The 26,157-nt window shown below is 35.9% G+C and overlaps 1 protein-coding gene across 1 annotated transcript in view; it reads right to left on the reverse strand.

The window, feature by feature from the left end:
• Positions 1-2,419: 2,419 nt before the first annotated feature.
• Positions 2,420-26,157, reverse strand: part of LOC129005359 (uncharacterized) — a 42,593-nt gene continuing 18,855 nt past the window's right edge. The window contains exons 7-10 of the mRNA XM_054434224.1: positions 5,250-5,376; positions 3,460-3,624; positions 3,142-3,278; positions 2,420-2,887 (exon numbers count right to left, since the gene is read on the reverse strand). Of these exons, the coding sequence (XP_054290199.1) occupies positions 2,746-2,887; positions 3,142-3,278; positions 3,460-3,624; positions 5,250-5,376 (571 nt within the window). The 3' untranslated portion in view covers positions 2,420-2,745. The remainder of the gene's footprint in view (positions 2,888-3,141; positions 3,279-3,459; positions 3,625-5,249; positions 5,377-26,157) is intronic.

Raw genomic sequence — 26,157 nt, forward strand, 5'->3', positions numbered from 1 at the left:
ATTACTGCTGATGGGAGTTATAAAATATTCCAAGATCATTGAGATTTTTACATTTAATTAAGAAACAAACTAAAATCAAGGTTTGCAAAATATCATGTGCAGGCCTCCATATATTCTTATTAAATTGATGACAGCAGGTTAACTGATTGAAGTGGAGATTTTTACCCATTTGTTAATACGTTATGTTGATTGTCATAGACAAAAATACTGTAATAACTAAACTAAAAATTAAAATCCAATGTATTCCTTAGGTTAAACAAGCCTCAATTTTAGGAGCGGGTTATAATATTATAGATTCATGACATCATTTACATTTTAATGAAAGAAATTTTAAAAGCACAGGCATAAGCTAATTATCTAAATGCCAGCTATGTTTTTAGATCCAAACAATAAATTATAACAATGGTCAACAATTTAAAAAAAAAGTTTTTATATAAACAATACATTAATTAAGGACTACATTAAATCATTCTGTGTCAAAAACTGTCATTATCTTTGTATCTATTCTTATTGAAATTATTTAATTATTTTAAATTATCTTTCAGAATTTAGAATTGGTGATTCTAATTAGTTTTTATTAGTAAAGGCCATTTCACTCTGATGGCATCGCATTTCGTCGGTGAAGCAACATAATAAACGTCGCCAGTGCAACGTCTACTTTTGTGAGCCGAGCATTTGCACAGTAGACGGTTCAGTGGTTCGTGTCTCTGCCTACTTAAACCGTTTTAATTTAAAACGTTTAATCGTACATATTCGAATCTTTCATCATGTGTCACTATTTGCAGACTGATTCCATCCTTTGATTAATTTAATGACAAACAAAGTGGGTACTTTGTTGCTTCAATGATGATTACTGAAACAAAAGTTAATAGTCACTGTCACTGCTTTCACTGCAGTCCAACCAAGGCATACTTAAGCTTAAGTCTGGCTCATACCAATTAACACTAAACACCATCTCTAGCCCAGTCTACAAAGAACATAAATTGATCAACAAAATACTTGAAACAAACAACCAGTAATGCTCTCGCCCACAACTCAAACTGTGGACAAATTCAAACGAATACAACATTTCGGTGTAAACTGTTTCATAGCTTACGTATTAATACTCTACGTTGCCTGAAGACGTCACTCAAGCAACTCTACGCCAATGTGGAAAGGCATTAACCTTAATTATGTTTGGGAATTAGTTCGCCCAACCGTGGCTGTCTTACATTCCCAGGACGTTCTACATTCTGAGGATATAATCCCAAGAGATATTACAATTGTACAGTATTATATACCATCTATTATTATTGATTCTCTATTTATAAAGCACAAAACACATAATATTAACAAACACAGGAACAAAAACAACAAACACCTTGAATGTAAAACAAGTTTATAACCAAATGTGTACAAAAGAAACTGTACACTTTATATACATGTCATAACAAGTAAAAAAATCTATCACAATCGTTTGATCAAACAAAATAAGACAAAAGGTTCCCAACTCTTTCAGATGATTAAACAATTTACCGTCTGTGAATTTTAACACATTTTTTTTGTAATAACGCAATGCTGCAACTGAACATTACTTAATTTACTCACACAGTCTAGCAATTCTTAAGATGTGACTGCCAGTTAAAATAATTAATTAATAGTTATAGCACCTTCACGGAGCAAACACAAGACTAGCACAGTTGCTGAGAAGCTAAGGATTATTGAAGTGTAATTAGAAATGTCAAACACAGAAGAGTCAGAAATCCGGACTAATTGGCGTTGTACCTTATCTCAATTAAGATTCTAATTGCCTGGATTTACACTAAATATATTATTGATTTACGTAACGTATGAAGGTGATTTTTTATTAAAACAGTACTTGTCAATGTTTGTTTTAGAGCATATACTGTGCTGTTTTATTTGAAAAAAATAATAAATTAAATTGTAATTTTATTTAAAAACATGATTCAGTTGTCGTTAAGTACTAGGCTTAGAATTACAAGAAATTTCGGAATTTTTGCAGCATCAAATTACAAAGTATGGCAACTTAACTTTGCTTAACATTTAAGTTTGTTGTTTTAAACAACTGCTTATACCAATACTGTTTATATTTATTGTAAACCCTGTATATTAGTTCAAACTTTGAATGGGGATGTTTTGTGCTGTCATGGATCTAGAATTAAATCCAGATCAGTACAATGAAATCAATCAACTGAGTTAACATGTAAATGGATGTCAAGGTTTTGAAATATAACGTAAAAAGGATATGATTGTTTTACGTAAATACGGTGAGAATGAAGTGCATTACAAGGTAGAAGTAACATGAAACATGAAACTTCAACATTGATACAACTAGCAATCCCCGATGTAAATTACTGATTCCGGTCAAGTATGCCAATTTTTTAACCAAGTCAATCTAATAGGTTGACTATTAGCTACAACACATTTTCTGCCTCGTAACTATTTTAGTAGAACAGACAAGGTAGAACATAGAATTTTAGACAGCAGCTCATTCTGTGACTGAATCATTCAACTACAGTGTTTTTACTTTTTAGTAAAAAAAATTGGCGACATATCCTCCATGTAGATAGGATGTATAATTCAGTATCGAAACGTCAATGCTTAAAGGCACCTTGAACAAAGACATCTCAATCATGAAAATTGGTTAGGTAGTAATTTAAAGTAGACGTTATACATATATCGTAATAAATAAATATAACAGCTTAGTAAAGTTGGGCACCTTAACTCAGTAAATATCACATTACATCAGTCGTAGACGAGTCTTCCGACGGAGAGCCGGGTGAACTCTTTGTCAGACAGCATGTGCCACGAGTGTCCAAACCTCTGGGACACTTCACGTTCTGTGTCCTCGTATGAGCGTGAAGACATACGCAGCCACTCGTAGAACCTACAACAGTTTAGTGCAAAATATGTAGCCATGTAGTGAAGATTCTGAACTATTCTTTTGATTGCTTGGTTCCTAAGTAAAAGGGCACTTAATACTTTGAAATTATTAGTCTAAGTGTAATGAACAAACCACTGTGATTTAGCTATAAGCTATTCAAATTAATTGTGATTTATTTTGTAAACAAACCTTGTGTATAGTATTTCCGACAATACTTCAGCAGATCAATTCTCGACTAACGATACATTTGAGCTTACCCAGGTGACCACTCAGGGTTGCGTGGCCAATCACAACGCAGTATGACTGCGTTGCGTCTGATATACAGATGACGCAGGTTCTTGCCTACGTCAGCTAACAGCAGTACTGTACTGGTTGATATCCTCTCTCTTACTACCTAAAAAATAATACAAAATCAACATATCTTTAGATGTAGGGCCTTATAATATTTATACTTGTTAGGTTGAAGGTTCAATGGATGCACAATTTGAGCTGGCAAGTAATCCTACTTTCAACCTTTGGAAACCTTTCGATGCTATTGGTCCTTTGAAACGAGACAACTTGATTAGATTACTTACCAGAGTGTGAAGTTTCGGGCAGGCTCGACAAAGCATCAGTAAAAACGGGTCGATGCGGTCATTGAAGCTCTTAGGCTGATGGAATCTAGGTAGGCCAATGTGACCAAAGACACATAACTTCTCTTGGTAAAGGTCTATGGCTCGCGTAACCACGTCAGTCTGCAACTGCAACAAGGAAATATCATTCAAGGAAGTGTGGGATTTCAGTAGACTTCCTCGGGCGCAGTAGATACGTAAGGACTGGATCCTTGCCCAAACTAAAAAGGATAAACCTTCACAAGTTCGTAAGAACATGAAAGGATATGTATTTTAAAACCATGCATTGTAAAATTTTGAAAACAGTACCAATAAAGAATTTGATTGAATTTCAACCTCCATGTTCAATTTAAGTACTAAAACATTTGGTCAATGTACTTGCATTAGTTGCATTTATACAATTCAGTATATATATTTATACTGGATAAATATATTTTCCTATATATTTATACAACTCTTATGAATGCAAAGCAGAGTGTGAAGAATAGAAGAATTTCTACTGCTTCAGCAAACAACTAATCGCATCTTATAAGTAAATACACCTGACAACTCTCAAAGAACCGCAGTTGAAAACTTCTTGAATCCACCACGGGAATTGGGAGTGGAAGTTTTTTATTTTGCTGCGCCGTGCCTCCATTAGGTTGCGAGGTGTGGGCAGATAATAAGGAGCAAAAACAGCAATGGCAAAAACTGGTACATCTAGTATTTTCTTCTGGGTTTTCCCCTTATTCCGCAAATGAAGGAACATAATATTAAACCCACAAGCTCCTTCCAGTTCCATCACGATCAATATAAAACAATGAACTGAGCAAGTGTGGTGGCTAATGAAGTGGTTCGCCACCAATCACGCTTCCAAAGTACCATGGTGGCCTAGTGTGCAGAAGCCCTACAGGAACATATTATGTACATTGTTTCCAAAAGCACAAGTCTTACAGGTTATGACTACAGTAACCCTTTTTAACCACAACCCTATTGCAGAGCCATCCTTATAAAATGCGAGGCTTGGGGCAATAAATAGTTTTACGAGGCCTTGTTTAATAATGTTTCTGGGGGGCCGGGGGGGTATGGAATACCCTCGAGCATATTTAGGCCGGAGCATATTTATACTGACATATTTAGGCCAACGAGGCCTTCCCCGGTGCGAGGCCTGGAGCAGACGCTTCACCCTAAGGACAGCACTGCCCTATTGGTTTCGACTTTGCTTATTTTTAAGGGTACGCTCTACTCGTCTGGCATGCGCGAATGGAAAGGGTTTAGTTCTTCCTGATTGTAGCCCCAATTGTGAACCAATTTAAAAGATCTTGGTGTCATATTTTTCGTTAAATACTATTGTAGTTTTGCCGTTTTTTAAATTTTGATAGTTTAAAAAATGTTGGGCTCAAAGGTTGGTAAAAATGTTAAAATACCCATTTTTTATCATAAGTTTTAACGCATACAAATAATTTTTAAAGAAAAATAAAAAACGGGAAAAGTGAAATAGATTCTTAAAAACAAGAACCTGCCGTTAGTTTACTAAAAAGTTGAAGGATAACTATGTAATCAAGCAGACTCGAAAGGCTTGCAAGAGCTCTTCAAGGCGCTGTTCAATGCAATGGTATAGGGACATCGGCGTTCGGCAACTTCATATTGAGAAATCCGAGCTAAGGTAGGTAGAGCACACCCTTAACAGCAATTGCACAATATATTATAAACGTGTCGTTCCACTAAGCTAGGAATGTGACTGAGAGGCTTTTGTACAGTATCAACTATTGTACCTTACACTGAGGACTGGAGTACAACACTGTGTGTACAGGAGCTCCTTCTTGCCACAGCAAATGTCGCTCTCTAGTGCTTTCCACCCTTAGATGTACCTTCAGTCCTGGGTTGCGCTTGGCACAATCCCTGCACAAACAATAAGGGTATCAGCAGACTTACTTACTTTCTCCCATAAGCTTGACATTAATACCCCCGCCGCAGCAAATCGTTCCCATGGCTCAATCATGTCCTGGTTGAAGTTTGTTCGCTACGCTCACTCACCTTTAGGTTGGAGCTTGTTCGCTGCGCTCACTTGCCTTCAGGTGAGCTCGTTCGCTACGCTAACTCGCATCTAGGTTGAAGTTTGTTCGCTACGCTCACTCACCTTTTGGTTGCAAATTAGCTGTTGTCATAAATTTAAAAAGAATAATAGTGCTGCACGCTGTTGGTAAACCTATTAACTTTTTAATGCTATTGAACATCAAAGAATCAAATTGTTTAGTTGGACCCAGCTGTTAAGATTCTTTAATTCAATTTAAATATGAGTACTCAAAAGGTTAACATGGGAAACTCCAGAGCCACTAGGGCGGAGCCCTTTTGGTGGATCTGCACCAAACTTCACACAAACCATCGTTGAATAATGCCTGAAAGTTTCATTACAATCTGTCGAGCGGTTTCAGAATCCATGAAGGACAAACAAACAAACATACATTGGATTTTATATATATAAGAAGATTTAAATAACATTAATTTTAGTGAGTACTTAGGTTTGCAGCTACAGGGAAGATATCGTGGCGTGTTTTATATTGCAATGTTGATAGCTTAGTATGAAATAAAGAAAATTTCCAAATTTGGTTAAAATATATCAATAAACAAGCAAACTACAACAGTTTATTTATTCTCCATAAGAATAACATGGGAATTTTAAATTTAGAATTTTTTAACTATCTCCGTAACCGTTGGGCAAACGATGTTTCAATATACAAAAATTATTTTTTTTTTAAGCTCTACAAAATGGTTTGGAGAGAAATTATGAATGTTTGTGTTTTTAGAGTCAAAAATGGGAAAGATCAATTTTAACCCCATAATACCCCTCATAAACCCGTTCCCATCGTCCGATTATGCTGGTTCGCGAACTCGTTCGAATAAACAATATAGGTTTAGACGTTTGTACTACATTTTTTCAAAATCGGATAATTTTTGCTTGAGTTGTCACGCTAACGAACACAGACAAATACGCACACACAAGCACACACATTTATATATATATATATATATATATATATACTAGCAGAGTACCCGTCCTTCGTACGGGGTTGGAATATAAGTATAAAATGCTTATTGCAGTTATACTCAAGCTTTGCGTTTGCAATAAGGCAGGACACAGTTTGATAAAATTTGCTTTTTTTAATTTACAGTATTCTATAGTACTAGTGGAACCCCGTCGAAATCGACGGTTAATCTTGAGGTTTTATGTAAATTCAGCTAACTGCGATAGATAGAGTGAAGTCATTAAAATCTTAGTTAAATGAAGGGAGGATAAGCATAATAATAAGCCACTTATCATGTCCGCTATCATGTCAAAGCCACTTTCACTATATGGGAGAATGAGTTCATATAATTAGTCTTCCATGTTACGGAAAGAGTCAATATTTATTACTAACAACTAATTCCATCTGCTTTAGAAAAATCATTCAGATTGTATCCAGATTTATAAGTAAATCTTCATCTTTGGTCATAAAAATACAGAATTTTATCAGCATTTAAATAAGTTTCTTTTTTTGTATTTGATAAAAATATCTGATTCTCCAGATCAGTAACATTCTTACTTCGATCTAAGCAATTTTAATTCCTTCTCTTGCCACATCGACCCATGTATTTAATCAGAACAGGATTCTTACTTGATAATTCATTAACTTATGGGGTAGTTTTGCCTGGCCATATCGACCACATAAAGCTGTGCATGTTTTTCGTGGATGGAATGAACCATAATTGTAGGAAATTTGATCACAAATCTTGAACATTTGCGGAACCAAATCCATAACCTAGTCCAGCCTTGGTAACAAATTATGCAAATGCGATGAGATGTGATGACACTGTTGTGTTTCCCAATGTTTTGTATGTAGTGAGGTTTAGATGCGTTGTTCGACCTAGCTACATGTGTCAACGCCTTTAAATGTTATCAATGCAGTTCAAAAAATGAAAAACTCAAAAAGTGATGAATTATGGAATGTCAAATAATTTACTGAAAAATATTATTTATAGTTTACATGTACCTCTTGCTAATTGTATAAACTCATTGTTAGAAGCTGGAGTATTCCCAGACTTGTTGAAGGTCTCACGTGTTTGTCCAGTCTATAAGAAGGGTCCAAGAGATAAACCCCAAAGTTATCGTCCTATCTCAGTAATTCCGGTAATTGGTAAATTAATTGAAATCTTGGTCTTTGAACAGGTTAATGAGTATTTTGAGGAGAACAACTTGTTTAATGTATCCCAATTTGGATTTAGAAAGGGAATGTCCACTATTGATGCTCTTGATAATCTAATTCGTCAGATTCATGGGGCATTTGAAAATAGGTTATTTGCTCAGGGCACTTTTTGTGACCTGAGCAAGGCGTTTGATTGTGTTGATTTTAAAATTCTTATAAACAAATTACAAAATTATGGGTTTCGAGGGCCATCTCTACAATTCTTTTCATCTTACCTAAACAATCGTAAACAAATAGTAAGTATTAATGGCAATACGTCTCAAGAAAAGAATGTAAAATGGGGCGTTCCCCAAGGCTCAGTCCTTGGTCCACTTTTATATTTAATTTATTTTAATGACCTTCCATTGGCAGTAAAGAGTCAAACTATTCTTTATGCTGACGATACAACATTTCTTCATGTAAACCCCAACCTAACAGAACTAAAAAATCTTGTCCTTGAAACAAAGCTAAAAGCATCAAATTGGTTTAATGCGAATGGATTTTTGCTTAATGAAGAAAAAACCCAAAACATGATTTTTACACTAAAACAAATCCCCACTATGAGTGATCTAAATAATAGCACAGCTGTAAAATTTTTGGGCCTTCAAATTGATAATCAACTCACATGGAATGCTCACATAGATTATTTATCTTCAAGATTGTCTCGTGTGGTGCATCTCTTAGATCGTCTGGTAGATCAGGTTCCTAAGAAATATGTAAGGACGGCCTATTTTGCGTACTTCCAGTCAATCATGAGATACGGATTGGTGCTTTGGGGTGGTAGTGGTAGAATAAAAGAAATTTTGATTCTCCAAAAGAGGGCTTTAAGAGCTATGACAGGGACACACCCTGATCATTTCAAACCTCTTTTTATAGATCTGCAAATTCAAACTGCAGTAAATTTGTTCATTTATGATCTGATTGTTTATATATTAAAAACCCCTGAATATCTTCAATTTAATAATCACAGTCACAACACTCGTTTTAAAAATACTGCACTGTTAGAATCCCATCGTCTTAGTAAAACTAGTAATTGCCACATAATTTTATCAATTAAAGTGTATAATTCAGTAAAAAATAATATAAATTTTCATTCAATTAACAAATTTAAGGCTATGTTTTATAATTATCTACTTCAGAACCCTTTTTATAGTCTGGATGATTATTTTAAACTGGGAGAAATTGTCCTTTAGTTTGGTTTTAATTTCAGTTAAGAATGTGAATGGAGTTGAAAGTTAATTGTAATATTTGGCCTGTAAGAGTATTTTGTTGTTTATTTTAAGACTTGGTTTGAAAACTGCAAATAGACTTTGTCAATGATATGTAAATGTATCCTTATGGCAAATAAAGATTGATTGATTGATTGATTGATTGTGTACATCAAAGTAAAAACCCTGTAGGCCTACACATTTTTTTTTTAAATACCTGAATTGACATTAGTTCACCTACTTCACCAAAACCATAGATGAAAAATACTCCGTAGTTAGTCTATTCCAAAACTTGAACACAGCTCTCATCCTCAACGTAAGTTACTCATCTATGACACAATTTTCAACCCGATTATCGAAAACTTTCATACCAATAAATGAATTTCTGGTGTTCTTTCTTGAATTCAAAAATAAATGGTGATTGAAAGTAGGGAAAAAAGGCAAGTGCCAACCTTACAATATATATAAGCTAACCCGATAAGGAATAATTATATGTTCCTTTGAAAATGATATGTCACAGTTATTTCATAATTTAAAATTTTCTAAGAGCAATAAAGCATAGATTTTTGAACAAAACATTTAAAATGTATTATAAATTCATCATTTTGTTGAAACTATAAAAAAACTTGCCATGCAGTGGGGAATCAATAATAAACATTTAATTTTGACAGTTTCCTTTGAATAAAATTTTAATATTAACATCTGGTTCATTAAAAGTAGTGTAAAATTATCCATATGGTCATAATGTAAACAAAATTGCTGAGTGAACTTTAAAGGCCTCTGGGGCAGAGCCCCAAGGAAATTTACTTTGTTTCTCTTTTGAAAGCTCACCTACAGACCAATACCTTTCTTTAGACACCCCTACCAAGTTTCTACACCCAGCCGTTCTCTCAAATTAGCTGTGACAAAAACCCCGTTTTCCTCCATAAGAATAACATGGGATGGGACTTTAAAGGCCACTGGGGCAGAGCCCCGAGGGAATTTACCACGTTTCTCTTTTGATGGCTCATCTACAGACCAAGACCTTTCTTTAGACACCCCTACCGAGTTTCTACGCCCAGCCGTTCTCTCAAAATAGATATGACAAAGAAAAACAGTTTCAAATTAATATATAGAATAGTGTACCTGTTGCTCGAATTCGAGCAATTGTTAAGCATTACAGGCGACTCACGAAGATTATGGAAATACTCACATCTACACAACAGTTAGATATAATCCAAATCTTTTGTAAATATCTTATCTTTTCTCAAAAAGCTGATCTTGTTTTTTAGTGTTTCTACAAATTTTTCCCTCTCATAGCCGCATTAGGTAGTCTACAATAAGGATTATAAATTTTTTAAAAACCATTATTTCTTTTCTTCTACTTGGTTGTGTTCTATGACTTTTTCTATGTTTCCATTGTTTGCAAATCGTTTATTTCAATGATTGCTCAAGAAATGTAGCATATTGTTAATTCAGTTTTATTTTTAGCCTACATCAAATTGTCCAGGATTTCTCGCTTTTATCCATTGTAATAATTTCACCAACCCAAGTTTCGTCTACAGATGCAATACGCCAAAGAATATCACCGACGTACAATCATTATATACAATAACATGGGAAAACAACACAATACAATACAACACAATACAATAGAAGTGGTAAAAAAGGCAGAAACCAAGCCATACAATAGATATAAGTTAACTACATAAGAAATAATTTTAAGAGTTACTGTGATATTAAGATTTTTCATCACTCCTCACCGAAAGTAACTATTTTCGATAACAGCTGTCATCTATGAAAGTTGTTGTTTCCCAAGCTCTAATTTAGGGCGAGGGAAAATCGATCAGCTGATTTTCCCTCGCTCTAAATTTACTTTCCCTCGCTCTCAATTAGTTCTCCATTTATTCACTACGCGCGCTAGTGTTTTGTTACGGTTTTATTTAATGATTTGAATCAGCTGTATGTATTGTTCAAAGTAGTTTTATTCTTTTATTTTGATTTTTGAAGTATTGATAAATATACGAAGGTTTCCTTTAGAATATTTAATTTAATTTTTATATTTAAAAAATTAAACGAAAATATACTAAGGTTTACTTTTAGAAGATTTGTATTTTATTTTTATGTTTAAACAAATTGTTTGATAAATAATTATTGTAATATTACTGAGGTCTGCTTATCTGTGTTTGTGTATTTTTGCGTCGTAATGAAAAGTATCGTTCATAACTCGTACCGAAAGTTATTATCCGGCACTTGCTCCATTATTCCCGTCCTCGGCTTCGCCTCGTACATGAAAATAGCTCTCACGTACTCGGCTTTGCCTCGCACGTGAAATTGGAGTTCCCTGTGTTCGGCTTCGCCTCACACAAAAACTTGAGCGCGCGCCGGAAAATGCCACTTTCGGTCCTAGTAATGAAATATACTATTCCATTGATTTGGTAATAGAACATTATATTGCATAACATGACACGATGCAGAATAAAATCTATTTTAAAATCAGAAAAACCCATTGCAAATACTGTACTTCATTTTGAAAAATTCAATAAATCACAATTTAAATATTAACAGCTATTTCATTAAAAAGTAGTGTAGAATTATGCATATGGTAAACAAATTTGAAGAGGCAACTTTAAAGGCTTCTGGGGCAGAGCCCCAAGGGAATTTACCTCGTTCCTCTTTTGATGGCTCATCTCATCTATAGACCAAGACCTTTCTTTAGAGACCCCTACCAAGTTTCTACGTCCAGCCGCTCTCTCAAATTAGCTGGGACAAAAACCCAGTTTTTCCTCCATAAGAATAACATGAGATGGGAATTCAAAGGCCACTGGGGCAGAGCCCCAAGGGAATTTACCATGTTTCTCTTTTGATGGCTCATCTATAGACCAAGACCTTTCTTTAGACACCTCTACCGAGTTTCTACGCCCAGCCGTTCTCTCAATTTAGCTATGACAAAGAAAAACAGTTTCAAATTAATATATAGATTAGACATCTACCATAGCCATAATGTTCTACCACTTCACCTAAACAATAGAGAAAAATAAATTATCAAGAATTTGCAAAATATCACAAATTATTAATGAAATGAAAAACATAAACATAACTGTAAACCATCCTACTTTGACAGTTCTCATTGTGAATCACAGTTTTTTGTTGCTGCTTAGTTCAAATTAGCTGTGTTCATAAATGCAAAAAATATAGTGCTGCACCCTGTTGGTAAATCCTATAACTTTTTAATGCATTCCATATCATAGAACCAACTTTTTTAGTTGAAACAGCTGACTAAATTCTTTAATTCCCTTTAAATATGAATACTCATAAGGTTAACATGGGGAATTACAGAGCCACTGGGGCGGAGCCCGAAAGGATTTTTGAGATAAGAATATGCCTATATGTTAATCGGGAATGTAAGCTATCATCATGCCAAATTTCAGCCCAATCCATCCAGTGATTTATGCATGATTGAACTTCAAACACACAAACTTTCAGATTTATAATATTAGTAAGATATATATATACAGGTTGTTTTTTTTTTTTAACTTGCATCTTTATTTATGTAAAAACCGCAATAGATAGAAATATGCAGTTGGCGGGAATCAACTATTGACGTAGGGGGCAAAATTATTTTGAATTCTACGTTACATTCACATTCCCCCCCTTTCCCCCAACTTAATTTTTTTAAATAGCAAGGTACCCCTTGTGACATATCAAATAAAAGAGCATGGAAAAAGAAAATGTTTGATGAAAAAAAAATTGAAAATCGGTTCATAAATTTGTGAGATATTCCCCCCTCCCCTCCCCCCGGAACTTAATTTTTTTAATAGCAAGGTACCCCTTGTGACATATCAAACGAAAGAGCATGAAAAAAGAAAATTTTTGGTGAAAAAATTTTAAAATCGGCTAAAGGCAGGGACACACTTGTCATACACCCTTCCGATCCGACTCAGATCATACTGTGGTACGACTGTCGGAGAAGGGAATGGTAGATAACTTTGAACACGGTTGTTTACACCTCTCCGACACGCGTCACGTCATACTCCGATCCTACTCCGATTTTGACTCCGATCACGCACCGACACTGCAGTCTATTCGTTTGTCGGATGCAGGATGGGTTGTTTCTTAAAAATCACCTTTATTCTTAAGATTTAAGAATAATGGTTTAAGATAAATATATGCCGATGCTTGATGTGAAATCTGTGCGTGCATACCTTCAATTTGAGACCTCGATCATGAAAATCGGACGGGTAGAAGAGCCAAACGAGTCTGACTTTCTTCCTCTTCATCTAGACAAACCTCCATCATGGCTGAATCCCGAAGTCCAAAGTTTTTGAACATGTTTACCACCTTCTGCTGCACGTAGTTTACAAATCAGACTGGCAGACTGGCAAGTGTTGATCGACCGGTGGAGGAAATCGGGCATGGGTCGGAAGCGTGTATGACATGTGTGTTCACCCCCTCCGATCCCGCACCGATCCTTCTGGAATCCCGCAAATCGGATAGTAGTAGGATCGGAAGAGTGTATGACAAGTGTGTCCCCGCCTTAACTTGTTTTTTAATAGCAAGGTACCCGCCCTTGTGACATATCAAATGAAAAATAAATTTCACCAAACATTTTCTTTTTTCATGCTCTTTCATTTGATATGTCACAAGGGGTACCTTGCTATTAAAAGTTCCGGGGAGGGGGAGGGGGAAATATCTCGCAAATTTATGAACCGATTTTCAATTTTTTTTCATCAAACATTTTCTTTTTTCATGCTCTTTCATTTGATATGTCACAAGGGGTACCTTGCTATTTAAAAAAAATAAGTTGGTGGCAGGGGGGGAGTTGGGGGGGAATGTGAATGTAACGTAGAATTCAAAACAATTGGGCCCCCTACGTCAATAGATGATTGTAGTATATTCACAAAAGAATAAAACAAACTAGTAAAAGAAAGAACATTTTTATCTTATTGCCATCTCAACACTGAAACAAACATCATAACAAAAACATAAACCATATGCTTTTAACAAGACAATATAGAATAGAATATTAGACATATGATCCAATATCACACTTCTCCCCCTTCAGATAAAGCTCCGCTTCTCTTACGTAGCTGGTCTGCGTGTTTTCGCTTCAGAAGTCCACCAACCCTGACTTGGTATGATAGCTCACCAGTTCTTGATGCAATCACTCCTGGATTCCAACCGGCACCTATTTCTCTCTGCACCCAGACTTCTTCCCCCTCAGAAAATTCCCTACGTCTACTTTTGCCATCGTTATACTCCTTTTGTTTAAAAACTGATTCTGCTATCACGTCTTTCACCGTAGGCTTCAAATTGTCCAATGGAGATCGAAGTCTTTTGCCGAAGAACAGTTCAGATGGAGGTTTGCTCGTAGATTTTTGTGGTGTGTTTCTGTAGGCAAACAATAGCTTCGCCAACCTTTGTGTTTGATCTTGCCTGTCACCTTTGCTGGACAAATATCTTGACTTGAATGTTTTGATGAACCGTTCAACTTGGCCATTCGTCTTCGGATGATATGGTGTACTGCAGACATGTTTTATCGCGTTATCCTTGCAAAACTTCTCAAATAGCTCTGACGTAAACTGTGTCCCATTGTCAGTGACTATCATTCTAGGAACTCCATAGCGAGAAAACCATTCCCGTAACTTGTTCACTGTACTGGCAGCCGTAATAGATCTAACCATTGATATCTCTGGCCATTTAGAAAATGCATCTACACCAACTAACCAATACCACCCATCAAATGGTCCAGCATAATCCAAGTGTAACCGTTCCCATGGACCATCTGGTACATTCCACGAGTACAGAGGTACCTCCGGTTCCCTTGGACGGTTCATCTGACACCCATTACAAGTCTTCACATACGTTTCTATGTCTTCGTCAATCTTGCTCCACCACACATAGAACCGTGACAAACTCCGCATAGCTTCAATTCCAGGATGTCCTTGATGTAAAACACGTAGTGTTTTCTTTTGAAGGGTCTGTGGAACCACTATTCTATTTCCCCACATCAGAATTCCTTTCACAGAAGAGAGTTCTTCCCGTCTGTGAAAAAATGGAGACAAATATGAAAGATCCTTAGGCAACTTTTGTGGCCATTGTGATTCCATAAACATCATTACCCGCTTGCAAGTCTCGTCTTTTCTAGTTTCCTCTTGCAGTTCCTTTGATGTCAGAGCCATATCGTCTATCTTTTCCTGAACCAGTAGTTTTGCAGACAACTCTTCTCTTGATGGGAGGTCACTCTCACTGGGCAGTCTAGAGAGTGCATCCGCCAACACGTTGTTCCTACCTTCTATATACTTTATATCAAAGTCGTAGTTGTTTAAGAAAATAGCCCATCGAACCAACCTGTTATTCATCGTCTTGGTCAAATCCCGATGTTTACCAAATATTCTCTCTAAAGGTTTGTGGTCACTAGTTAAGGTAAAATGTCTGCCATAAAGATACTGGTGGAATTTGACCACTCCAAACACGCAAGCAAGTGCTTCCCTGTCAATTGATGAATATCGCTTTTCTGATTCCTGCAAAGTACGCGAAGCAAATGCAACTGGTCTTTCTACACCATCGTGATCAGTTTGTAGAATAATTGCTGCTACACCAACCTCCGAGGCATCACAGGATACTGTTATGGGCAACTCATCTCGGTAAGGAACAACCGTTGCATCTTCTGCAATCAGATTGCGTGCTCTGTCAAACTCCTCTTGTTCTTGGTGATTCCACACCCAAGAAGTCTTGGAACTTGTTAATCGGTGTAATCTTGAACAAAGACCATGAAGATGAGGAATGAACTTCTCATAATAGTTGATGGCTCCCAAAAACGCTCGAAGCTCTTTCTTGTTTGTTGGAGTCTTGGCTTCCTTTAATGCCTTTACTTTATCTTCCCTAGGATGTATTCCATCTTGATCAATTTTATGCCCCAAATAGTAGACACTGTTTTGACCTAACTGACATTTTTCTTTCTTCACCTTTATCCCCGCAGCTTCGAGACGTTTCAACACTGTTCTGACATTGCCCAGGTGCTCTTCTTTGGTTCTTCCACTGACTATGATATCATCTATGTTCACCCCAACCAAAGGGATATCACTGAGGAGATTTTCCATGAAACGCTGAAATTTGGCTGGAGCATCAGTTAAGCCAAATGCAAGGCGTTTGTAGCGGAAATACCCCATATGAGTAGCTATTATTAAGTAGTTTCGATCTTCCTCTGCAACCTCTAACTGTAAGTATGCATCTTTCAAATCAATTACAGTAAATGATCGACCTCCAGCAATTTTGTTTGTCAAATCAGCAAAAGTAGGCATCTGATAAACTTCAGGCACAATTGCCTTGTTCACGGTAACCCTGAAGTCTCCACAAATCCTAACCCTACCTCCTCCTTTGTTGACATTTACAGTAGGCGTTGACCAGACTATTGCTGTTTCACTTGGATCAACCTTCTCTAAGACTCCGCACTCAACTAGTCGGTTCAGCTCATTCTCTGCGGAATTTTTCAAAGGAAAGGGTACTCTTCTGGCTTTCAGCGCAATTGGTGGAAAATCCTTCTTTACATGTATTCTAGCCTTTACTCCTTCAATTTTACCCAATCCATCAGAGAAAACACTATCAAATTCCTTCACCAATGATTGGGCTTCCTCTTCCGTAATATTCACATCATCATTTGTTACATTGTTTGATTTTACACTAACTTCAGGTGGAAGTTTCATTCCAAATGATACCATCCACGGAAGTCCAAACAATGGAATGTCATCTTTTTCCATTACTGCAACTGGCAATTTCCTAGTTTCCCCATTCAAACACACTGACACATAGCATTTGCCTAAACATGCTAACGGTGTTTGACCATAGCCTGTCAACCCGGAGAGAGGTTTAACCTGGGGCTTACCGAGTTTCTTCCATAATGTCTGCCCAATTGTAGAAATTCTAGCACCAGAATCAAATTCCATAAGGCAGGGCAGTCCATTCACATTCACTCTTATTGAGGCACGTGGAGTTCTGTTTGAAATCTTCTTAAGAGCATGAAGATCAGATTCCACCCCATCTGAACTGTGCTCACCATCGGAATACTTCGTGTCAATTTTACTGACAAACTTCCTTTGGCACACCCTAGCAAAATGTCCTATCTTCCGGCATTTGAGACACTCCTGGCCTTTTGCTGGACATTTCTCCTTGACACATTTATATCTGCCACAGTTCTCACATCCATTTACTTGACCAGTTGTTTGCCGCTTCTTGACAAAACATACGTTCGATGTAGTACTGGCATTCACCTCGTTTCTGGCACGCTCCATCGACCTGGCCAGCTGGAACACTCTCTCTGCCGTGACAACACTGCCACCGGTCTCTACACCATCCGGCCAACGATGCCTTACTTCCACTTCAAATTGTTCATTGAACACCCCTGCGATGAAACGATCCCGGATCCGTTCATCCAAGCCTTGGCCATACCGACAGTGTTTGCTTAATTTCTTTAACCGGGTGAAATATTCTGTGAAGGACTCACTTTCATTCCTCACAGCTCTTTCAAACTCAAAACGGGCAGCGAAAATCGTTTGGTTTGGACCATACAGTGTGAAAAATGCAGTCTTAATTTCGTCATATGAACAAGAATCAAGGTTCTTCGGGATGAAATAATTTTGCATCTTCTGGAGTGGTTCACTTCCCACATAAGCCAGTAGTAAGTCTTTTCTCGCCTCCTTACTACGCTCATCTGAACCCCCCAACCCTTTCACCCGACAAACACGTTGAAAATGTTCAATGTACTCTTCTGCTGTTTCTTCACATTTGTATTTCTCAAAGACAAACTTCTCCATTTTCCTCTCCAACTCACTGTGAGACTCTTCATCAACTTCCCTATCACTCTTCTGCTTCTTTCTAGACATCCTCGTCGCCAGTGTAGTATATTCACAAAAGAATAAAACAAACTAGTAAAAGAAAGAACATTTTTATCTTATTGCCATCTCAACACTGAAACAAACATCATAACAAAAACATAAACCATATGCTTTTAACAAGACAATATAGAATAGAATATTAGACATATGATCCAATATCACAATGATTCCCGCAAACTGCATATTTCTATCTATTGCGGTTTTTACATAAATAAAGATGCAAGTTTTTAAAAAAACACCCTGTATACAGGGTGTTTTTAAAAGAATGCCGAGATTTTTAATGGTAATTGCTGGGGTAATTACTATTCAAGGTAACTAAACGTTTTATACGTCAAATTGAAGCTAAAATAACTAAGTTTTGTTCCCGTGTAGCACGGGGGGAAACTTTGACCTTGACGTGAGTAAAACAGGTGCAGAGTGGTAAGCCGCTATTGTGACTCATATGCCTGAATCCAGTCGCCAGTACGACGTTTATGGCGCAACAGAAGACACAGATTGTAATCTGTAGTTCGCAGAGTTTATATTCATTGCTAAATTAAACTAAATTTAAATCTACTTGATAATAAAGGAACTTGAAGCTGGTTTAATGAGTTTCATGGCACCAAAGTGTTTTGACAGGACATTCACCTGGCCGGCTAAAAACAAGCGATGACACAGTGTGCGACGATGTCTTCAGTTTAACAAACCTAAATTGGCCAATTTATGATGTTATCTATAAAAGAAACAGAAAAGATTCAGTTAAGACATCAGATAAACCCGCCGATCGCCCTAAGCGTACAGACTTTGCCAGTTTTATGCTCATATAAGATTGATAAAAATCTGAATTTTATTAAATCATTCCGAATTGTATGAAAGAATGAGAAAAAAAATGTATTCTTTTCCCTTCAATTTGACGTTTAAATCGTTTTAACTATCTTGAATAGTCCCCGAACAACGACCGTATGAAATCCCGGCATTCTTTTAAAAACAGCCTGGATATATGGATTTATATGTATTAATTTATATATAGACATATATATGAACTAGCAGAGTACCCGTCCTTCGTACGGGGTTGGAATATAAGTATAAAATGCTTATTGCAGTTATACTCAAGCTTTGCGTTTGAAATAAGGGAGGACACAGTTTGATAAAATTTGCTTTTTTAAATTTACAGTATTCTATAGTATTACACATCTACCATAGCCATAATGTTCTACCACTTCACCTAAACAATAGAGAAAAATAAATTATCAACAATTCGCAAAATATCACAAATTATTCATGAAATGAAAAACATAAACATAGCTAACTGTAAACAATCCTACTTTGACAGTTCTCATTGTGAATCACAGTTTTTTGTTGCTGCTTAGTTCAAATTAGCTTTTTTCATAAATTCAAATAAAATATAGTGCTGCACCTTGTTGGTAAATCTTATAACTTTTTAATGCTTTTCCATATCATAGAACCAACTTTTTTAGTTGAAACAGCTGACTAAATTCTTTCATTCCCTTTAAATATGAATACTCATAGGTTAACATGGGGAATTACAGAGCCACTGGGGTGGAGCCCGAAAGGATTTTTGAGATAAGAATATGCCTATATGTTAATCGGGAATGTAAGCTATCATCATGCCAAATTTCAGTCCAATCCATCCAGTGGTTTATGCGTGATTGAACTTCAAACACACAAACAAACAAACAAACAAACAAACAAACACACAAACTTTCACATCTATAATATTAGTAAGATATATATACGTAAGATATATATAGTTGGATATATATAGTTGGATATATATACGAATGGTGTTTTTTCCCTCTGAGGACCTCAAAACGAAAAAGTAAATCAGTCCCAGGTCTAGGTCTTACCATGAGACCTACGGTAATAGCTTATTCCCTACATTTTAAATTCGCTGAAAGCATAAGAAACATCATGTTGTTGAAAACTGATCACAATTCTCTTTGGCACTGTGTCAATGCCAATCAAACCAAAAATTGGCATGGTACTTGCTTGTTAAAGTTTAACAACAAGCTTTCTATTCTCTTTGGTTTTGTGCAACTGATAATTTTCATTGGTTATTTAATGGCATGTGTCTTCCTTATTAAGAAATGATGAACTGAGTATTGACTGATCCAAAGTCCCACGGAGGAGTCTACATATCGTTACGTTGTCGTGTTCATCACTATCAGCCTGGGCTTGTGATTTGCATCTTAAATAGCCTGTTTATGCTTAGAAAAATTCCATTGTACATAGCTTAGAATCTTGGCACGGCTCTCTCTAAACATTTTGATCTCATAGAACCAGGAATCTGTCAATCGAAACCAAGTAGTTTGTTTTGCCAGTCCATAAGAACTCCAAGGGTTATTCACATTAGTAGAATTTGAAATATTTTGAGGTAAGAATGGAATCAATCTAGTACTCTTTTTTTAGAGCAATTATTGAGTTGGAAAAAAATTTAGATTTTAATATTAGATCTTAAGTAAGTAAACAGTATCAGCGATATGTATACTTTCTCCCACTAGCTTGTCAACAATCGTTACCATGGACATGGATAAGTGGTTAGAGAGGAAATTTAATAAATTATTTTAAAAATCAATAGAGTTGCAACTATTTTTAAATCGTAATTTTTACAGCAATAGGGGTTGTACCATTTCGTTTAGAGTTAAAAACATTAAACTAATACAACATATACACAATTTGAATTAAAGTTGGTCAAGTCGTTTCATGAAAATCCGATTTTCCGTGACATTAATAAGTTTTTATAGGGAAAATGACAAAAGTTGCAATAACATTTCAACCGTAATTTTTACAGCAATAGGGGTTATACCATCTTGTTCAGAATCAAAATTAAGTATAACATCGTCAATTTTGAGAAATTTTTTTTTTTTGTAGGGTTTAACGGGAAAATCACCATTACAAATTTAAATTTAAAAAATATTATAAATATTTCTTTGAATATGTTGCAACTTTGCATGGAGAGTTTATATTAAGTTTTTTTTCAGGTTACCAATATGGAACAATCCCCAGACTTCAAAAACCTCCCTTTTATCTTCAAAGTCATCTTTTCTTTGGACATAAAAAAACGTAGCCTCAACAAGTATATAGTTTCGTTGAGATTTTTCTTCTACATCCTCTTCTTTTACACCACGTTATCTTGCATAACCAACAATGAAAATGAAGGAAATGATTTCTCTAAATATCACGATTTAATTGTTATATTTGTAGTGATTTCTATTGAACTATTCGTAATTATAAACAAGTCGCAGTTGTGTTCTTTGGTAGAGATTCTGCTAGAACCAATCGTTGAAATAGAGAGGAACACTGTTCAATGGAAATTGGTTGAGGATTTCAACAGACAAATTACATTGTATGGGAAAGTTAGTTTGGTTTTATACGTTTCTTTCGTCCCTTTATTCTGTTTGCTTCCACTGCTTCTGTCGTTGCAAACAGAAATGGGAATCAACGATGAAATTTGTGCAGATCTTACCATGGGGTGGATATGGAAGTCTGAATCGTCTTTGCTCCTACTCTTGTATCCCATATCAGGTTTTCTGATGATGTTACAAATTGCGGGGATGTATCTGCTCTCTCTGGTTTTGATTTACATGGTCGCAAAGACCAAGTTTACCACAAAACTGCTTCTCGTTGACTTGAACGATGTGAACAAAATAATGGATAAAACGAATGAACAATCATATTACTATTACTTGTCTACCTTGAGGGCAAAAGATGAGGAGAGTGTGGGTGGTAATGTTCAAAGAAAAGATTTTCCCCAACAAAACTGTACAGAACAAAAAATAATCAATGCAGTCAATTTCAGCAGCTTAAAACTACTGAAACCTCTTAACAAAACTTTCCATGAGAAAGGAATACAAATCTATTTGGAAAAACTTGTGAAACGTCACATCAATATCATAAAGTAAGTAGGTATGATATTTACTTGTGTTTTCCTTCAGCAATCCTATTTAATATTTTAGTTAGTTTGTAAAGTAGAAATAAATAAATAAAAATCAAAATTATATTACTAATAGCTAGTTAGATAATTGATGTTGATATCAGCCAAATTGCTTTTAATTAGGACCATACTATCTCTTATCAGTCTTATCTATTAATTAAATTCAATGTCTTTTAAATTATTACAGTACAGGTTAAGATAAATGGCAACATGTAGGAAGTGTTGTCTAACTTTCATAAAATAGATTAAATACGTTGAAGGCTAATCAATTGATCTTAAGTAAGATGTTATCTTAGCAAATTTCCCTATTAGTACAATAAAAATATGTTTTGACCCAAAAAAATTAGCACAACCAGGGAATTTGGTACAGATGTTGGGTGTACCTTCCTTTTGAACATACTAAAAGTCCCCTAAAATTGAAGCTGTGCTACGGCCGCCATGTTGGAAAATGGCGGCATATTTCTGTATTTTTCGCTATGGTGACTTTATTATTAGAGATACAGGAAAAAGCTAAGTATACAAAATGTATGTCATCGAAAGATACACATTTTTTGTATTTACCATCTTTCTCTAAACCCAACGGTTTTTGAGTTATTTGTTATTAAGTATATTTAGTTTTTTTCTATTTATCAAAAATAGGTGAAATACATGGAAATTGACCGTTACTTTCAAGGATTATGATAATTTATCCCATTTAGTTAAATAGTGTGATACTATAAAATCTTAAAATTTAAGCTTATTTTATGAGTAAAACAACTCCGCCACAGCAAACCTGCAGACTCAGCAAATTTCCATTTGATTGGATGTTTTATTAAATGTATATAAATAAAATTAGGTTCAACAGGTGCCTAGGTTTGCTGTTACAGGTAGGTTATTATAGTGTGTGTTTTTTTTAAGTAAAATATCAATAGCTTAGAATAAAATAACTAATTTTCCAAGTTTGATCATAATATATCTGTTGTATTAAGTCTGTTATTTTTATCATATGATTTACTTGTGTTTGAATATGTTCTGTTGTCAGATGATTTTTGTTAACATGTTTTGGTAAACATTGGTTGAGTTTTGAAATAGAGTTTGTTGAAGCAAGATGTTTGATTAGTATTCTTGAATTAGAAATAGAACATGGTGGCAGCTTAGTGGATTTTTTATTGAACAAAGTCTAAAAACAGCCATACTGTCAAGTAAGGGCAGAAAAAAACTAAATACTCGTAGGCAAAGGTATGAGGACAACGGGGAGGACGACGCTCAAAGTGAATTCAACTACATGTCAGAAAGGTATTCTAGAAAGACTGAAGAAGAGTCATTAGGTTTTGCATTGGGACAGACAAACCGAGAAAATAATGCAGTTTTGTGTACTCCTACTCCGATGATAAATCTAACGTTACCAACTCCAGAAACCTTCTCTTTTACTCCGAATGAAAATCGGAATTTTCCTGGAGGAATCGCTTTCAAAGGTACAGACAGGGTTGCGGTCTGGATAGCACTTCCGACGCTCGGAAAATCGATATACTTTTGTTTACAATGGGTAGTAGGAGTGAAAATATTTTCGATTCGTTTTCACCAAAATATGACGAGGCTCTTCGGGCCTTTGATGAATACTTTGTGCCAAGACGAAATATAATTTATGAGAGAACAAAATTTCTGAGACACAAGCAAGGGAGTGATCCATCTGAAAAATTCATAACAGATTTGCATGGCCTTGCAAAAACGTGTGCATGGGGTGAACTGAACGATGAGATGATGCTTCTGGTCCTCATTATTGGTATGAAAGATGACGCTCTAAGTGATGGACTCCAGCTGGACTCTCAATTGACTCTGGGGAAAGCAATTAATACCTTGCGCCAACACGAGGAGCTAGAACGCTAAAAACATGAACTCGCCAATACTAATGTTTTTATGGTGAATAAAACGTCAGTACAAGTCGGTAAAACAAATTTGTCTGAAGGAGCTGGTGAACAGAAATTCATCGAGGATGCTACAAGAAAAAAGTGCAGGAAATGTGGTTATAACTGGCACGGATCACTGGCCGAATGCCCTGCTAGGAAAGCAATATGTGACAAATGTTCCGAAATTGGACATTTTTTGCGATGCTGTCCCTCCCGCAAAAAGTGGATGAGAAGAAACAAAAACGTTGTTAAGAAAATCGAACAGCAAGATTCAGACAGTGGATATCAAAAGGTTCCTGAGATTTTCATAGGAAATATAGACAACAGTGACAAAGCCTGGGTTCAGGAGGTAAAAGCAAGCTGTGGAAACCAAGATTTAGGTCTTATAAAATTTAAACTTGACACAGCAGCTGATGTAACCATGATTCCAGTAAGAGTTGTCGGTGATTTTATTAAGACTCTGCCTCTAGGAAAGTGCAAATCCCCTGTGTTTAGCGCAAAGAAGAAAGAACAAATCAATATTTTGGGAACTTTAAGGCTAAGGCTTGAGCATAAGGGTGTATCGGTTTATGATCTTGCATATATTTCTGAGGAGATCACTGTTCCACTTCTTAGAAGACGTTCCTGTGCAGAACTGAACCTGGTGAGGAGGATTTTTTCTGTAGATTCACCTGATATTGACTGGGCTACTAAGTATTCTAATTTATTTCAAGGGTTGGGAAATATGAAAGGAGAGTACAAGATTGAAATGAAGGAGAATGCAGTTCCTTACGCTATATCCACCCCCAGGGTTGTACCAATACCTTTAAAAACCAAGGTGAAAGAGCAGTTAGACGATATGCTTGAGAAAGGAGTGATTGTCCCAGTTGAACACGCGACTGATTGGTGTGCACCAATGGTAGTTTGCACAAAAAAGGGAGGTGGGGTTAGGATCTGCGTAGACCTATCCAAACTCAACAACAGTGTGAAACGAAGGTTTTATCCTATTCCAAAGATTGAACTTTCATTGGCCGAGATTGCGGAAGCCGAATACTTCAGCAAGATCGATGCGAATTCCGGGTTCTGGCAACTGAACCTTGCAGAGGAGTAACAAGATTATACAACATTTATCACCCCTTTTGGGAGGTATAAATTCCACAAGTTACCTTAGGAATTACGTCCCCTCCTGAAGAGTTTCAGCGCCGCATGTCAAAAACTTTAGAAGGGGTAAAGAACTGTTTAGTGCACATTGACGACTGTCTGATATGGGGAAGAACGAAAGAAGAACACGACGAGTGTCTTATAGCCGTTCTAGAGAGAGTGCAAACTAATGGAATCACCTTACAATTTTTTTAAATTTAATTGCAACTATTTTCAATAAACTTTCTTTGTAAGAATGTTCGAGTAAATGGTGCAACATTTTGCAGGTACGTTCAACTAACTGACCAATGCTATCGATTTCAACTGATGGCGTTTATTCAAATCGGAACATTATGTGTGGCAATGTCAGCTCCAAAGCTTAGTTTGGTGAGTTTAGAGAAAACAATTTGTTTTTTGAAAACCGTAATCATAAATCAATAGTCTATCTGAAATAGTGTATTTGACTTTGGATGGTGAAGAATGAGGGGAAAGCCACAATATAATACAAAAGTACACTCTTTTTTGGACATCTCAAGTTCAACTACATTTACTTCACTGAATACATTGTTTATTTGAATGCAGTATAAATTGCTAGCGTTTACCAAGATAGTGTTAAGTTTTCACTAATTTATATAGTTTAGTCAAATTTGTTATTAGGGTAAAGAACTGCTAAAGCCTGAATACATCATTAGCATAGAGGAGGTGACTGGATACCTGATAATAATCGGCGTACTCAATCATATAGGACAAACCCTTCTTGACAAGGTAAAAGTGTGTTTTTCTTTTAAAATATTTCTTTATTCAAGATGGTTATACCATTGGCTTTTGATACTATTAGAATTCTCATCATATTGTTTAATCAGTTGTTAAAAATAAAATTAATTGGTTTAATGATGAACTTAAAAAGGCTAAGGATTTAATGTTATGCCTAACACTACTAATATTATTGCTGTTGTTTTACAATGCTTACAGGAACATGAAAAGGGACAAATCGGGCCAGAGTGAGGCAGCACATAGCTCTTATTTGTTTTTTAAAAGACAGTACAAAGCTAAGATAAAGAAAGCAAAAAGACAAGCATAATCTTATTTTATTGAAAATTCAAAGAACAAATGTAAGGCTGCTTGGGAGGTAATATCTAAAGAAACTCTACCCACCACATCTACAAGAAAAATTACACTCAATCCAAATCAGTTAAATCACTTTTTTGTTGAGTCAGTCTCTGAAATAAAAAAGAACATACCTGATACTGACACCTTGGCACAAAATCTGGTTAAGTCATCACGACACAATGCACTGTGTTTCATTGGGCAGCAACAACAGCGGAGGACGTCATTGAAACTGTTTCTACAATTTTTAATTCCAGGAGTACTGATTTTTATTGGATTTCTAATTACTTGCTCAAAGCATCGTTAATCATATTTACGAACCATTGACATTTG

Source organism: Macrosteles quadrilineatus, unplaced genomic scaffold (genome assembly GCF_028750875.1).
Source record: "Macrosteles quadrilineatus isolate MER2022 unplaced genomic scaffold, UCM_ALF_1.0 Scaffold_20__1_contigs__length_2534061, whole genome shotgun sequence".
Taxonomy (NCBI): domain Eukaryota; kingdom Metazoa; phylum Arthropoda; class Insecta; order Hemiptera; family Cicadellidae; genus Macrosteles; species Macrosteles quadrilineatus.